Source organism: Pseudopodoces humilis, chromosome 13 (genome assembly GCF_049639895.1).
Source record: "Pseudopodoces humilis isolate 2021_Gansu_Grassland_sample_001 chromosome 13, ASM4963989v1, whole genome shotgun sequence".
Lineage (NCBI taxonomy): Eukaryota > Metazoa > Chordata > Aves > Passeriformes > Paridae > Pseudopodoces > Pseudopodoces humilis.
The window spans coordinates 9,741,357-9,758,214 of NC_142212.1; the positions used below are offsets into that span (position 1 = coordinate 9,741,357).

Genomic DNA, 16,858 nt, shown 5'->3' on the forward strand with positions numbered 1-16,858 from the left:
CAACCAGTCTGGAAAGGAGTCATCCTGTCAATTAACAGGCCCTGAAACTTTGCCTTTAGTTACAGCACAAACAGCTCCACAACTGAGCCCTACAGAATAGCATATCTGCCAGCAAATACTTTTTTTTTTAATTTTAGATGCTGCTGCAAACACTCTAGAAAGTAGGTTATACCTTGTCATTCAAGCAATAAAAGCATGCCTGGACACAAAATCAGAAGTGAGAGAAAAATAAATTGCACTTCCACCCACCACCCTACCGCTCACCTGTTTTACCCTGCACTAGCAAACATCCAAGCAAACTACATGAGTATTGGCAAATTGGAATACATCATCTTCCTCTCCAAAGATAATCTAGAAGTGCAAGACATCTCTGCTAAATAACATATATCAATAGTCAAGTAACACTTTGCTTTATTTCGTGTTATTAAGCTTTGCTTCCACCTCCTTGGACCACCCTTAGGGATTCTTCTCTGTTATGTTCTTCAAATACTTGTGGATAATCATATCTCCCACTTAGACATCATTTAGCTGAGTTTCATGCATTTCTTTTCATCTTCTTTCCCTCATAAATCAATCCCTTCAGTCTCTCCAGCATTCTTGCTGCTCTTCCCTGAATTTTTTCCAAACTACTGACATCTTTCAGCAACTGAGGAACTTCCAATTGCATGCTGTACTCTAGATGTGCTTTTTGTACTCTAAATAAAGATAATTACGTCTTTTCAAGAAATATTAATGGTCTAAGCCTGGAATAAATCTAAATCAGGAATTTCATTATTCTGTTTTTTTTCCAGAATGGACAGTAATTATCCCCATCTCACAAAGCAGAAGAGCAGAGAGAAGTATCTGACTTATTGCTGCACACAAGCAGTGCCAGAGTAAGAAACAGATGCACATTCTGCCATTCCCAGTTGTGGTCTGCCAAGTTTCAGCCCACAGATGACATAAGACAATGTTCCCCAGGCTGATCTATAGCAAACACAAGCCATTTTCAAGTGAGTATGGAAGAACACTTGGGGAGCCCAACACTTGCTCATGTGGGCAGGTTTGTTGGTTCCAGCAGGACCATGCAGCACCCTAAGACAAGCCACGGTCTATTACTACCTTTAGTAGTCAGGACAAAAGCCTCTGACACTTCTCTTTGAATATTACTGCCATGGAGAGGTTTGTTTGTAAAACCAGCCACCAGCAATCATCAGGTCAACTAGCTGAGCAAGCTAACTCAGTTCTAGAGGTTGGCTGGTTTTAAATAAGAGAAGACTGATGGACTGCCAGACTGAGGCAGTACAAGGCGGTTTTCAGCCTGGACATTTCCTTCCCTTCCCTCCCACTCCCTGACACACTTCTGAAGGAATCACAGAAAAATAACTTTTGAAAAATTTAAAAAAAGGTCTACCCCAAAAAATATGTAAGAGACTGTATGAGAGGAGGCAAGGATGAAGAATGGGATGGGGTAAGGGAGAGAGAAGTCTGACCAGTTAAATTAAAAAAAAAAACCAACCCACAAACAGGATGCAGACACATTAAAAAAGCAACACTGATCTAACAAAGGAATGTGAACTGCAGTTGACTCAAGCAGTATCACAGCAATGGCCCTCCCCCTACACACAAATCCGTGGAACTCTTAAAGAGACAGGTTTTTAGGCTTTTTCAAATTCTGTGCTTCTTTCCCATTCCTTGATACCCTCAACCTGACTTAATTTAACTGCCTTTTCTTTCTAGACAACAGGAGCACCCAAGTTTGACCCAGACTAAAGCAAAGCAAACTAAGTTGTATTATTCTGCCTACCTTAGAGAGGTATTAAATTCTAGCATTCTGCTACATATTCTTCTCATTGAAAGAACAAACCATAAAGGGTCCTCTGTTTCAAGGTCTGCTGTTAAACATCTGATGAGTGTAAGCAAGATTAGATAATGAACACCTTGGTGAAAGGTACCATTTCTTCCCACTAATTCAACAGAGAAAAATGCCATTATCTGAATCTATATACAATTTTCTTAATGTAACTGCTGGTTCACAATTACAGTTCCTGCTTAAATCCACAAGGGTGCCAGAGACTCTTTATAAGGCTTCTCTCTGTCCCAGGAAGAACCATTTCCTCCATGCAAAAATGTAGAAATAGCAACATAAATACCATTGTTCCGTTCTTTTTGTTCATCAGATTTTTGCCTCCAGGAGAGAAGTTACTAAGAACATTATGTAATTACATTTTTAAGCAAGACACCATCTTGATTTTCAGCATTTCAGCTCGAAGGCCATCTATGCATCATTTCATCGCCTACCTAAAGGTACCTCACTGAATCCCCACAATCCTTTCTATACCAGAAAACTAAAAGCAAACACATACCTGGTGCAACCTTTTTCTTTAAATGTGAAGTGTGCTTGCTAATTAGGCTCTCAGACCTATTTGCAAAATCTAGTATTTGGTGGCAAAACTGTAAGTACAGCTAGGACAGAACACATGAGATATTTTATATAGTCAGGAATTCTTATCCTGTAACAGGAAGAAGAAAGGAAACTTGCAAAAAGGGTCAAAATTAGAGCAGTTGCATCACACTCTAAATTAAATTGAAAGATAGTCCATCTTCTGCAAGGAATCAGGAAACTTCACCTTTCTCTGAAGATCAATTGCTATGTTGACTGTTTGCTGCCATAGAAAATTATGATTTCTTTTCTCCACTTGTTCAACAGAAGTAATCTTACTCATCTCCCTAAAAGGGCGGGAGATTAACTAATGACAAACAAGCTGAAGACAAAACAGAAATACAAAAGTACTGCCTGATATCCTTAAAATCTTATCCTGCAATCTGAGTTAAATGCAACACCTATTTCAACCTTTTGAAAAGGCTCAGAACTGCTCTGCTGTCTTAAAAGGAGGAGGAAAAAAAAACCGTAGTAAATGACACTTATAAATTCTAGCATCCATCATTTTCTATGCTCTAACCTAAGGAGGCATAAATCCTTCCTGTAATTCACCAAGGATGAAAAATACAGTCATATATAATATTATAAAAACAGGAGACACAAGCAATAAAAAAACTCTCAAGATGTCCAAAACCCCATTTATCAAGCAGTTTTTGCTTGAAGGCAAGTTAGGTAATAACATGCAGAACAGAGCCAATTTAAGGAACTTGCATCCAATATACTATATTTAATAAGTAGCTACAGGTAAAATGATTGCAGGTTTGCTTTCTTTTATTTGTTTAGAAGGGCTCTGGTGCAAATCATACATACATTAAGAGAGGAGAGATTACCACAAACCTCTCTGGCCACAGCATGGTTTCTGTGTTACTGCCACTTAGCAAGAAGTCATTTTGAGACTGTTGACACAGGGGATGTGGCTTCAGGCCATTTGGTCTCACACTGTAAGTCACAGCCACCATCATGTAATTAGAAGAGGTACAGTTCCCACCAGATCCCTGCTCCAACTGGGTATGAGCTTATTTCAGAACTTCAGGAGATTACCTGTAGCACAAAGGTAGCACTTTGCCTTGCAATATGGAAAGATCCTCTACACTTGACACAGATTAGTATTTGTTAGCTGCTAAGCACCTACCTGGAATGCGGATTTTAAATTTACCACTTTGTCCAAAACCACCATCTATTACTCCATCTTCTCCTGTAGACAGTTTCACTTTCAGACCCACAAAAATCTGGATGTTTGTTTCCTTTTTAAACAATGAACGACCAATCACACTGTAATCATCCATCACCTGCAAAAAAAGAAAAAAAAAAAAAAAGGATTCATAACTCTACAAGCTAAAGTAACAAAAAATTATCCATGTTACATGCTAAGTTTGGCAACTTCTACCACTCCACCTTTGATAAACCATTTATGCCCAAATGAGTGAAACTCTGGGTGAGTCATCTAAACTGCTGAGTTTAAGGCAATTCTAAAACCATAGAAGATTTTATGAACTAACATATTTCTGCTTCTATCTCCCTTATCAAAATACAGGAAGAATAAAACCTACATCAGAGCATGCTGTAAAGATCAGTTAATTAAAATCTTTTTTCTGCTTTTAAACCTTCCCATGAAAGTCACTCAAGTACCTATGCTGACAAAAATTTCATTCTATTTTTTATTCTACAGCTAGGTACATTTTCACCTACATAAACATTCTTTGTCTTAGCTCCAGACCTGCACTCCAACAGCTACACTTCCAAAGAAATGATAGAGTTTCTAAATAGAGCCTTTTAAATACTCACCTTCACATACATATTGATTTGTTAAACCAAGAGCCTTATGACCACTGTATCCAATTTTAATTTCAAGGTTTGTAACCCAGTGGGAAGAACCATTCCAAGTTAAATTCTTAATTAAGCTATCAGGAACAAGAGGAAGTGAGGTTGGTGGGTAAGGCAAGATAAACAACCCTCCCTTAGGCATTATAAAGTATAAGGTGCAGTCAAGTGAGCCTAATCCCGTAGGTGTGAATATCCTTGTACAGCCAACGCCTGCAGTTACTCTACCTTGTAGACACAGAAAGAACATTTATTTATCAGAATAAATATGGGGATATTACTTAAATCTTTCCATGATTTTTTTTTTGTGAAAGTTGCAGCTCTTCTTCCTATCTCAGGAGCCATTTTTAGCTACACCTAAGGGTTGAAAGGATCAAAGTGACTGAGAACAGTAAAGAATTGCAATCAGTTCTGAACATTCCCCTTTACTCAGTTTAAATGAACTCAAAATACTGATGACTTAAAGTACTGCCGGTTTATTAAGCAACTGTCCTTCTCTGAAGCCTCCTCCATAAACTATAATGTATATACAGACTCAAATCCCTAGGACTGTTATTATTTTGTTACATATATACCCCTCCATTTTAATGCCAATCTCAGTATGGTAGTAAACCTAGTACCAGAAATTTCATTTTTGTTTTATTTTAAACAGATCTTACTTGCTCAGCCATAAACAGTCTTGAAAGGGCTGTGCAGTATTAGAGAGCACTGGCAGGACCTCTCCCTTTCCCAGACCAGATGCAGGGTGAGAAATATCTACAGCCCTTCTTGCTTCTGTCACATGGAGATGACAACAGGACAGGGAGCTCTGCTCTGGGACCAGCCAAGACTGTAGGCAGAAGCACTCAGATGCCTCAAAAACATTCACTGCCTGAACTCCTCATCTTTCCCCAAAAGGACACTTTTATGGGGTTTCTTTGTGTCTGTCCTCTCCCACTGCTTCAAAATAGCTTGTGAACCATTGATGGCAGCATCACTGCTCAGCAACATTTTGGCTTAAATGTAAAATGGAATAATGTCTTTTCCTAGAGGCCCTGATAATAGGTGGAGGTGGGGGGGGAGATAAGCTCTCAGTCACACTTGCCTTTCTTTGGGTCTGAAACGGAAGACTAGAAGAAAAAGAAGCTGTTAATACCAACCTGAAATAGCATTTTCATTTTCAAAATCTAAATTTTTTTCCAGTTGCACTGGCTAGAGAAATTAAAATATTATTTCATCCTATAGATCTTTTATTCCTAAAACAAGAATTTCAAAACTGTTCTGCCTCTTGTCCACTGCTGGCTAGTGTTTCTTTCCACTGTGTTTGAAATACAGATGGTACAATATGCTCCAGGGAGGATCTCTAATATATCTATTATTTTTGCGGTTATCCCTCAAATGGCACAGGAAGCCAACTTTAAAGACCAACATCTTTGGAAACATCTTTTATTTTTCCAAGAGCACTTCAAAGTTATCTTTAATTTAATTAAAAACGGAATTACAGGATGAGCAATCATACTAGGCTAGCATGGTTCAGTTTAGAGCCTCCCCATCAAGGGTGTCAGAAAAAACTACAGTGATTTCTGTGAATAAGTGTTAAAGGCATCAAGTACCTTAGAGTAAACCAGAAATTATAACCTCTGAGTATTAGAATAGAAACAAAATCTATCAGCATTTAGTTATGCCACACTCACATAAAACCTTTGAATTAAAAAAACCCAAACCCTTATCTTTTATAAAGAAAGGTGCATTTTAGGGTCTTGCTCTTGTACATTCAATATAGGAGAGCAACCAAGGACTCCAGCTGCACTTTTTTTTCCAGTCTTATGGTCACAGAATCACCAGGTTGGAAGACACCTCTAAGATTGAGTCCAACCCACGCCCTAACACCACCTCAACTAAACCACAGCACCAAGTGCCACCTCCAGTCTTTTTTTAAACACATCCAGGGATGGTGACTCCAACACCCTCTTCCCTTAAAAAACTTTTTCCTAATATCCAATCAATATTTCCCTTGGTGCAGTTTAAGACTGTGTCTTCTCGTTCTGTCAGCTGCTGCCTGGAGAAAGAGACCAACCCCCACCTGTCCACAACCACCTTTCAGGGAGCTGTGGAGAGTGGTAAGGTCACCCCTGAGTCTCCTTTTCTCCAGGCTAAACAACCCCAGCTCCCTCAGCCGTTCCTCACAGGGTTTGTGTTCCCAGCCCCTCACCAGCCTCGTTGTCTCCTCTGGACGTGCTCAAGCGTCTCAACGTCCTTCCCAAACTGAGGGGTCAGAACTGGACACAGCACTCGAGGTGTGCCCTCACCAGTGCTGAGTACAGGGGAAGAACCTCCCTGCTCCTGCTGGCCACACTGTTCCTGATCCAGGCCAGGATGCCGCTGGCCTTCTTGGCCCCCAGGGCACACTGATGGCTCATGTTCAGTCGGCTGTCACCAGTACCCCCAGGTCCCTTTCTGCCTGTCCAGCCACACTGACCCCAGCCTGCAGCACTGCAGGGGGTTATTGATTATTTTGTGGCCAAAATGCAAGACTCGGCACGTGGACTTGCCCAATTTCATTTTATTGGACTCTGCCCATCCATCCAACCATTCCAGGCCTCTGCAGAGCCCTCCAATCTTCCAACAGATCAACACACACTCCCAGCTTAGTGTCATCTGCAAATTTACTATGGAAAGACTCAATTCCCTCATCCATGTCATTAATAAAAATATTGAACAGAACTGGCCCCAGCACAGACCCCTGAGGAGCACCACTGGTGACTGGCCGCCAGCTGGATGCAGACCCATTCATCACCACCCTCTGGACCCAGCCATCCAGCCAGTTCTTAACTCGTTTAAAAAAAAAAATCCCTCCTTTAACCAATCAATATGTTCTGTAGGTATTACCATGATTCCTTGGGCATCTCTACAGGCCATTAGAAACAAAACCACTTTAGTGGTGCTGAGATAATAAGTGATCAGTGACTTGCCTGACCTTCTGTTTGGAATAAAACCTCTATGACCCAAAGTTTCTATCTCACTCACTAAATTCTACACACCCCATCCTGTGCCATCCACGCCCTCCAGTGAGGCCATCATCAATTTATTCCTGACAAAGACAAAATAACTAGAGAATGCCTGTCCTAACAGGAACTAAGATAACTGGATCAGTCTTTGCATTAAAATAAATGAATGAAGCAGAGAATTGCTATGAAGGAAAGCTCATTTTCTCAACTTTAAGAGTGTATTAGAAAAAAATAAAAGAAAAATTATATTTTTGGTTTAGCTTTGCTTTGTAAAAAGGAAAAGAAATGCATGTTGTTCTCCCTAACTGAAACTCAACACTTCCAATTACTTTACCAGCAATTTACCTCCAATCGTAGGATTTTAAGTTAATCCCCTTTGAGTTCTCAGAACATCTACAATGGCAATCACTTTACCTATTAGCTGAACAGCCTTTCGGGAGAGCTTTCTGCTTTTCTCTCAAACACTCTTTTTCTCAGTATAAAATATTATGAACTTACAAAGCCAAATGCCACAAAGGCAGTAAGGGATATGCAGTCTGCTCTGAAGCAGCAGCAAGGGGCCTAGCAATGAGGACAGACTAATTTTATTAACTTCATGGAAACTTCAAAAAGCTTTAGGGCTTTAATGCCAGACAGAGACGACCCCAAAAGTCAGTTTAAGTGCTGCATAAACAAAGGATTAGGGCAAGAAAAAGCTGAAGGCTCCTTGCATTTCTTGTTTATATTGTCATATGACCTAGTAGGAGTGGGAGAGGGCTGCCTCTCTGACTTTAATCCCCCATGGTGTACAGTGGCGTTTCAGTTCACTGACCTACATTACGATAATATTTTTTTAAATTTATGGGCAGAGGTGCAGCATCAAACTCACTTAAGGACATTTAAAAAGAAAAGGGGCAGGATGGGAAAAATACCCAGAAGAGAAGTTTTCTGGCTGGTATAGTCTCCCCCTCTCACTTAGGTTAGATCATCAGCTTAGAAAAGGATTTCAAGTTCAAAGGGAACATCTCTGTTACTCTTGTTTTATGGCTTAGACCAGAGGACACAATAGCACTGAGTTTATGAAATATCCCTTCCCACTTGGCTTTTGTGTTTGCACAAAAAAAAGTAAAGAGTGCTTTATAACCGTAGGTGAAGTATGTGCATCTCTGGCACATAACCCTTGTGCTAAAACCAAGAAGTTCACATAAAAAAATAACCAACTTGCACTCTTCATCTCTTCAGTACTTACCCTGCCTTAGACTGTTTGCAAAACCACAGTTCATGTTATGTGTTGGAATTCAGTGCAAACTGTAGTATTAATTCCAAGGAAAAACAACTCCAGGATGCCCCTTTGAGCAGGATAGCAAGTTATACTGTCCAGCCTGTTAAACAACCCTCCTTTTTAGGATAATTTAGAAATTACTGTCATCTGAACACCCTCTCCAACAATCCATTACACACATTTTGAGAGCAAAGAACCCTCATCTCTTAAAGTATCTGCAGGAAAAAAAAAAGCGGATCAGAACAGAAACACACAAGAGGAAACAAAGTGGTGCCAGTATGAGAGGGAAATAAGGAAAGGTTTAAGACAGAGAAAGTAAAAGTAATAAATATGAAATACCAGAAAAGATATAGAGAAAGAGAAGGAATAGCCTTTTCTGATTTAATAAAAAATTACATGAGTAAAAAAAAATAAATTTTAACAGCCGAAGTACTATTCTTAGACAACTGATAAAAGGTTCATTGAAACTAAAGCAGAAAAACAACTGGAGAGGAAAAAGAACAAAAAGAACCTGTGACTAACACTGAAAATACAAAGCATTTTTATTACTTTTTGTACTTCAGAAAAAGTACGCTTGAGACATCTTCATCATGATCAGTGACAGCTCACTTATTTCTAGAAAACAGTTTCAAGCACTTTCCATTTCTGTGTCAGGAATTTGCAGCCTCAAAAATATTCCCATTTCTGTTTTTTTTTAAACAAAGTTTCATGCATTGAGAAAATGATGGTACATGAGGCCACAAAAAGGGTGAAGGAGAAAGGAATTGAGAGGACTGCACCGATGATCAAGTGTCCAGCTTTTCTGACTCTACAAAGACTTCAAGCTTATAGCTGGTTACTGAGAACTAGCTGAACAACTTGGTACAAAGAAAGAGTGATTTGGTCAATCACAGCTTTTCCTCAAGAGCTTACTTACAGCAGCATAAAGACTTTTCTTTCTGCAACTCCCTCCAGCACTAGAGGCCTTCAGCTTCACGTTTCATTACTGCTGTTTTAATGGAAGCCATCACACTAACATCTCCACATATCCATTAACTTGGTTTCCAGATGTTTGACCCATCTCTCACCAGCCTATGTTTCTTATATCCAAAAACCATTTTCCTTTCTCTGCATTTCTGAGTAAAGGGACAATGGAGTTTGGGAATATTTAATAAGGAGCCATAAAATTCCCTTCTCTTTGCTGAGCATTGTGCCACCACTAGAGCCTGGTAAGACCTTGCATGGCAGCAAAGAAAAGAAGTGATGAGACAGGACAATGAGTGAGAGACAACCAGACTGCTTTAGGTTCTAAAAGCCCTACATCTCCCCAACAGCATTCTCCAGGCACATGCAGGGTTCCAACAGGGCACTATTCATTCATCATGCATCTCTATAATGCAAGTTTCCTTCATCTCTGTTTAAAGCTTAGAAGTGTTGAATCCCAGGCACTGAATTCCTGTCATGAGCTGAATGAAAACATTAGTTTTACCAAGTGGGAAGAAACTGGTTCATGTCATGATTTCAGTTTTTATTAATCTATGCTGCATTCCCATTATGTGGGAAAATCAACATCAACAGATAAGGGAAAGAGGAGGCTCAAGACTGTTACTACATCCTACACCATCCATCTCCAGACCTGCCAGCCCTGACTTACTACACAAGTTAAAAACCCTGTGATCTCTATTATCCAAGATAAAAAACAACAAGACTTGTTCTGTAGACAAGATGTCACGTACAGGTCTTAACCTGGCTTTGTAAGCATGACACAGAGAGGACTGCCAAGCTGAAGAGAGCTTCTCTTCCTGGAGAAGGTTCTGAGCAGCCAGGAGGACACTGGTGGTACCTCCATGACTTAAAAACACACAGGCAATTTCTTATCTATTTTGAAGCATTTTAACTGTGGTGATCTCAGTTTCTTAAATCCTAAATATCCAAAAAGGAGACATCAGTGAGACATGGCAAGTTTAATTTGGAACATTGCATAGACCCAGCACATAGCAGGATGTCAGCTATAGCGACACTAAGTTAAATTTCTTTCTAAAGGAAACTGCACACAAATAACTAGAGGAGGGCAGGGGGGTACAGGAAGGAGGCAAAAAGGACAGGACAGGCCTGGAAAGAGCTGCCTGAAGCAACTGATACTGAGGAAGAGAGAGCTGACTCTGACAGACTTGCATTGTCCTCTCAAGATATAGCATAGACATACAAACACCCTGAGTCTGTCCCCTCCCCTGAGGACCTCTAACTCCAGTGTGTGGATCTGCTGCCCAAAGTGACCTCCTCTATCGGGTAACAGCTTCCTTCTGCCATGTAGCTAACAAGGTCTGTGCTATCAAGCAACACAAGCCTGTGCTACACTGCTGGATGTTTGTAAGTGCAGCTCCAGTGAAGGTGAACAGTAAAGGGATGGCTTTGCTTCAGCAATATGGAGGTTTAGTTTTACTTTATCTTTCGACTTTAAAAATACCTAGGAAATTAAATAACTTAGGTTTAATATAAAGGTAAGTTGCAGAATTGGGCACTTAAGAAGTTAAGAAATGCCAGATGTCCATACAACCTTATCCCTGTTCCTCTTTGATATACCCCATGATAGAGTCTTAACATGACCATATCCGAAAAAATTTCAGAGGAACCTTGCCTTATTAAGTGCACAGCGCAAAGACACAGGGGAACAGAATTAATGTTGCATACGCAACTGTAAATCTGGTATTTCCTAACTTTTAAGTTCTTGATTTTGCAACCTAAGCAACGTTCTTAATTCATTTTTGTATCCAATAAATAAAATGGTGTATTGGTCGCCTTGCTGACAAACTGATTCCCCCACAGGTGACTATTACACAACCTCAGAAAAATCAAGACCAGCTGTCCACACACTTGCAAGACTCAAAAGCATGTCTGCATTTCGAATTTAATAATAGAAATAATAACCATAGGTGTTACTCAAACCTTGCAAAAATTCTACTAGCCAGTCATGTGGAGTAAGCCATTCTTTTGCTGGTGAGTGAACAAAACTGTTTTTCTCCTATGGGTAAGAAGACAGATTCTGCAACTTACCTGGTACACTTTTATGACAAATTTATTCTAATGTGTTAATCCATATGCTGAGTTAGGAAATGTCAGGAAACGTTACCATCCATCTCTCAGCACTGTTTAGCAGAAATGGTATTTCTGTTTAACGGGCAGTAAGCCTTCCCTTCTCCCAGCTAAGCTTCTCAGACTCTTTTACTCAAAAACTAAACAAGAGCCAATAAATAAATACATCTTTTATATTCCCACTGAACAGTGCATTTTAACTGGTGAATGAGCTGTGCACTTTTATTCACCTGATTGCCTTCATCTCTGTATTATTACTGTATTTAGCATACCATCAGCAGCCAAGCAGAACCAAACAAACTCATGTTCAGACATCAAAGCAGGAAAAATAGTAATTGTGGCGTCTGCATGTTTACAGTAGATGATGGAGTGACATCCACCACTTCTCCCAGCTAGAGTCACAGAGGATTCTGCAGACAGCCCAGGTCACTGCTGGTGCATGCAGGCAGCACTCAATCAGATTTCACAGTTTGGCCTTGTCACTCACATTGTGCCCCTATCAGTCTGCACACCCCACCTCAGTCACCCTGAAAGCACCATTACCTGGCTGATGCAGGGTTTGACTTGCTATGCCCCTGGCACTGCACTTGCTATGCCCCTGGCACTTTTCACTGTAGGAAAATAGTAGATGCAACATTAGCTCTAGTAAGATAATGAAACATCCTGTGCCTAGAAATAAAACAGGTAGAAGAGTCTAACTATTCAAGGTGGTAAAATTTAATTATCTTCATTCATGGCAGCACCATGAAACCACGCAACAGAAAATTTAAGGAAGAGTATTTCTGTCACACATACTTCGAAAACAGTCTATAGGCACAACTCTGAAACAAATTCTGGTATTACAGATATCTGGAAAAGTGAAAAAGGAACAATGTTTTTTATAAATGATCCACTACCCAGGAATCTTTCCAGACAAGAATAGTCTAGTTCTCCTATACTAACCTACTGCCTCCCAGAGCAAAGGTAATCAGCACAGAACTGGTCTCATCCCTTAAATGAATCACATCAGATGCTCTTATTGCTCATGAGCAAGCCCCTTTTCTTTCCTTTGCACACTCCTTTAGCAGTCTGATAAAGTGTGTGGCTGAGCTACTACAAACCTGGCATGTACTCAGTAACTGCATGAGCTGTTTCCACTCAAATATTGCTCACTGTTTTTAAAAACCTACCATTTTCAAAACCACTGCTTTTGGAAACTGTCTAGTTCCCCAAGGGACAGCCTAGGTTATTGCTGGACATCAACAAATTTAAAACCATTTTCTCACAGCTCCTGTAGCTGCTTGCTGGCACTGATCTCCACAATATCCTATCCTTCTTCTGAAAGGCCAGAAAGATCTGTGAAGTAATGATGACAAAGCCTTCCCTTTGACCACTCAGGTAATGTACTTGCTCTGACAAAGCTCCTCCTACCCTGCTGGAAGAAGAGGGAAGAACCCAACGAAAGACAAGCTTTCTCTCTTCCCTTCAGACTTCAGAAGAGATGCACTGATAAAGATCTCGGTAACTTACCCTGCTTTCACTTATTGCTCTTGCAACAATGTGATTCTCCTTGGGGACACTTAGATCACACCAATATTCAAACAATTAGTAACACGTTGTTAGTAAGCAATAGGCAACCCTAAAAACTAAGCATTCTGGCTACATGATGGCCCCAGCCCCCAGGAGAATGAGTACAACAAGAAAACTTACTATCCAGCAACCCACAAAACCTGTGAACAAAGTGGCTATGAACAAAACCAGGACATCGTACACCATGATTACCATCAAGTAAAGTCTGAAGAGCAAAGCAAATAATGAGAAAGATACATTAAAAATCTTGAAATAGAGAGGATTTCTTCTTAGAATTGACAAAGGAGCACAGATAAAGTATCTTTATAAAGAACATGCCCATTATGATAGGAAAGCATTCTGCCACACTTAAAATGGAAAACCTTTCCAGCCAGATATAAGTGTATATTCTTCACTACACAAGCCTGAAAGTGCAGAAGGTGCAGCTCACACTGAGCAGAGTTTTCCTTCCCCTTTTGTTTCTGCCACAGAGCTATGGATTTACCATATGGAGTACCCATGACAACAGGACCCTGTGGCAGCTATCCTAAGATAAATCCTTCTCGTGCAAACACTTTCAAAACAGGCAGAATATCTGAGTCATGCAGGAAACCATGATGTACTCCTGTGGTTCACCTTTCAGCTGAAATTCTTTGCACTCAACCTGTATGTTCATGGAAGCCGAAGAGCAAATAATGTGACAAATATAAAGGATTTATTCCAGGAACTGAGTAACTGCTTCATGAGTCAGACTGGAATTAACCTGCAAGGCTGCATAGAGGTTAAATTCAAAGAAGGTATTTCAGAGATGGTGTTAGGATTAATACAAGTCTCTTTGCCCACAGAAATGGGAAAGCTGAATGCCGAGCAGCCTGTCTCCAGAAGCCCAGGGACAACAGTTGCTGCTTGTATTTGTGATTTGTCTCCAACTCCAGGAGCTGCTGACCTGCTGCAGTTCAGCAAGCCCACATCCACCGCCAGCACTGAATGTCAAATCAGAGGGACAAAACCTGCCCTTTTTTCACCAAGATTCCCACATCACGCTCCTTGGAGCTGCACTGGCGTTCATAATAGCACTCTCTTTTACTTTTATCAGTACAAGCCACTTGTTGCCAGCCTAGCTTTTTCCTATTGAAAGCACATTTGTCAGGCAGCCAAGGGTTTGCAAAAATAAAATGTCCAGAGGGCGACAGTCTCTGCCTCCACATAACCACACCAGAAAGATGTTCTTGACAGAAACTTCCTCCCACTGAAGTTCTCCCCTCTCTCAAGTCCTCTCTGCAAGAGAATGCTGGACTAGTATTTCACATTGTTTTTTAAACCATCAAGTTAAGCAAATACAAACCTCTGCCACTGTCCTCTTAGTTCTGATGAATAGCATATTTTGGTTTTCCTTAAAACTTACCATACTTAAACATAGAAAAAACCCTGTGGTCTAAAGCAAAACAGAGCATTCACACATTTTTGTAACAGCTCAAAAATATCAAATGGTATAATGCCAGAAAAACCATTACTGCAGTAGAATCATGCAAAACTTTTTCATAACCAAGATGCAATCCCAGGATCTCAATTTCATGGACTAAGCTGCACTTCAGACAACTCTAACTTCTCTTATGTTAATTTGTCATAGATCAGAGTAATACATAGTCCCCTTCACCCCAAAAAAATGAGCAGATAAATAAACAAGGATGCACTGCAGACAGTGATGCCTTGAGTTTTAGCTTTTATATTTTTCATATTCTGTGGTGCCTAGCTGTGTAGTTTTAAGCTTTGTATTGTTAGTGAGCTCTCTTCCCAGAGTAGATAGACAAAACAATTCCTTTTCTAGATTGATACCAAGGACAATCATTACAAGTTTCAGGCCCAAAAGCATAAACAACAGTGGACTGAAGAGAGAAAACAAGAAGGATGGGACTTCATAACGTGAAACAGGGATTGAACAATTAACCCTGATATGCACATGAACCAAAACATAAAAATACGTGACCTCGTGACCAGTAGTCCATTTTGTGACCATTTTTGGTCCAGCCTGGGTGTAGCCCTGGCCAGGCTCTTGTACTTCCTAAGGTGTATCCTTTAATGCCTTTCAATAAATACCTACTTTATTCTTAAACCTGCCTAGCCTCTGTTCTAGGTCAGCCTTCTCTAGGCATCAACAGGTAAATGCAAAGATTTTGATGACCAACAGCAGTCAAGTTTGATTCTTTCTCTCCCAGTGCTCCACTCAATCCTGGCATTAGAGAAGTAAGATACCAAAAGGGAAAAGTGAGCAGTAAAAAATGTGATGACAGGGTACTCGAATTTTTGTAGAACATTTTCCATTACCTCAGCAGATGAGAAAAAACAGGAAGCTCAGGCATGAAATTTCAGTAAAATGTACTATCTGAAAACCTAAATTTGCTAGCTTAAGTATGATTTTTAAAAAATATTGTGTAGTAAATGCTGTATTTTCCATGGATTTCATTTTTATGTGAAACAGGAAAAATGTCACACTTTCTTGTAGAGAGACAAAAAAGTTGGAGAAAAAATATTCTTGTTTTATTAAAAAAATTAACCTTACAGTCCAGAAGGGTGCCATGCACAAGGGATATACAAGAAAAATACTGTGATGCTGAAACTTAATGAATTTACAGTTCTTACTATTCAATCAGTGCTCTGAAAGTAATCAGAATAGGAACAAAAAGCCAAACCATAAATGCCTGATTTCTCCTGGGTAAACTGGTAGTTAAACTGCAGGGAATTTATTTTAATTCCAGCAGCAAGCAGGGGGGCTTAGGAGACCCCACATCAGATTAGCAGCAATGCTTTACAAATGGGCACTATTGAATTCCACTGCATCCCAGCTATGGAAGCATGTTTGTATCGCGAACCCGGGAAGGCGGACGTTACATGCCCCTGCCTCCCTCTCTTCCAGCCTTTCAGGAAGCTATGAAGCTAATTTTCCCCAGCAGTATTCTCTAAAGAAAAAGTTCACTTCTTGTGAAGGTAACTTGTATTTTTTAATTATTATTATTATTTTATGCCTCCCCAGGGAAGGTGGGGAGGGGGGAGCTTCCTTGCTCAACAGAGAAAGAAATTTTCCTGTATCAGTGCCAAGAATAGACACCCTAAATTCAGCGATCCTAATCTCCAGCCATCCATCAGCAGCAGGGTGGAACGAGCTGATTCAAATTTTCTATTAGCTGGTGACTTTGTGTACTAAAATAAGTCTCTGTACCACCCAATTGTTCCTGCTGCTGTGCTCTGCAAAGTGCAGACTTGAGCAGCAGCTACCTTGGCTGTAAGTAGTTCCCCAGCAGGCTCTTCATACCTGGCACGGTCCTCTTCCCACCAACCCTTCCAAGTCCCTCAGTGCTCCTGGGACTTTACACCATGAGCCTTTCCTACAATAATTGCTCAATTATCCCTTCAGCATGCATCAGGGAAAATGCCAGCTCCAAGTATCTTCAGTACTATGGGAAGCAGAAGCTGGGTACAAACAAAGCTGCAGAAACTACTCGATGGTAAGTGTCCCTTTACAGGACCAGCTAGTATCCATACACACAGTGATCAAGGCACATATATAGGGCACACTGTGGTACAAAGGCAGGATAAAATAATAAACCTTCCTTATCTACATTTTAAAAGGCACAGGAAAATAAAACAGTTCACTAACATAGCCTAATAAACTATCTTGTTGGTCAAATATTAAATAAAGCATGTTCATTGCTTGTTGTTTGGGCCGGAAAATAGATTATGTGTAATTGA

At 40.2% G+C, this 16,858-nt stretch overlaps 1 protein-coding gene across 1 annotated transcript in view; it reads right to left on the minus strand.

Moving 5' to 3' along the window:
- The window catches only part of EEFSEC (eukaryotic elongation factor, selenocysteine-tRNA specific), a 122,963-nt gene that overhangs the window by 39,381 nt on the left and 66,724 nt on the right, over positions 1 to 16,858 (minus strand). Inside the window, exon 6 of the mRNA XM_005522074.2 lies at positions 3,555 to 3,711. Coding sequence (XP_005522131.1) covers positions 3,555 to 3,711 — 157 coding nt within the window. The remainder of the gene's footprint in view (positions 1 to 3,554; positions 3,712 to 16,858) is intronic.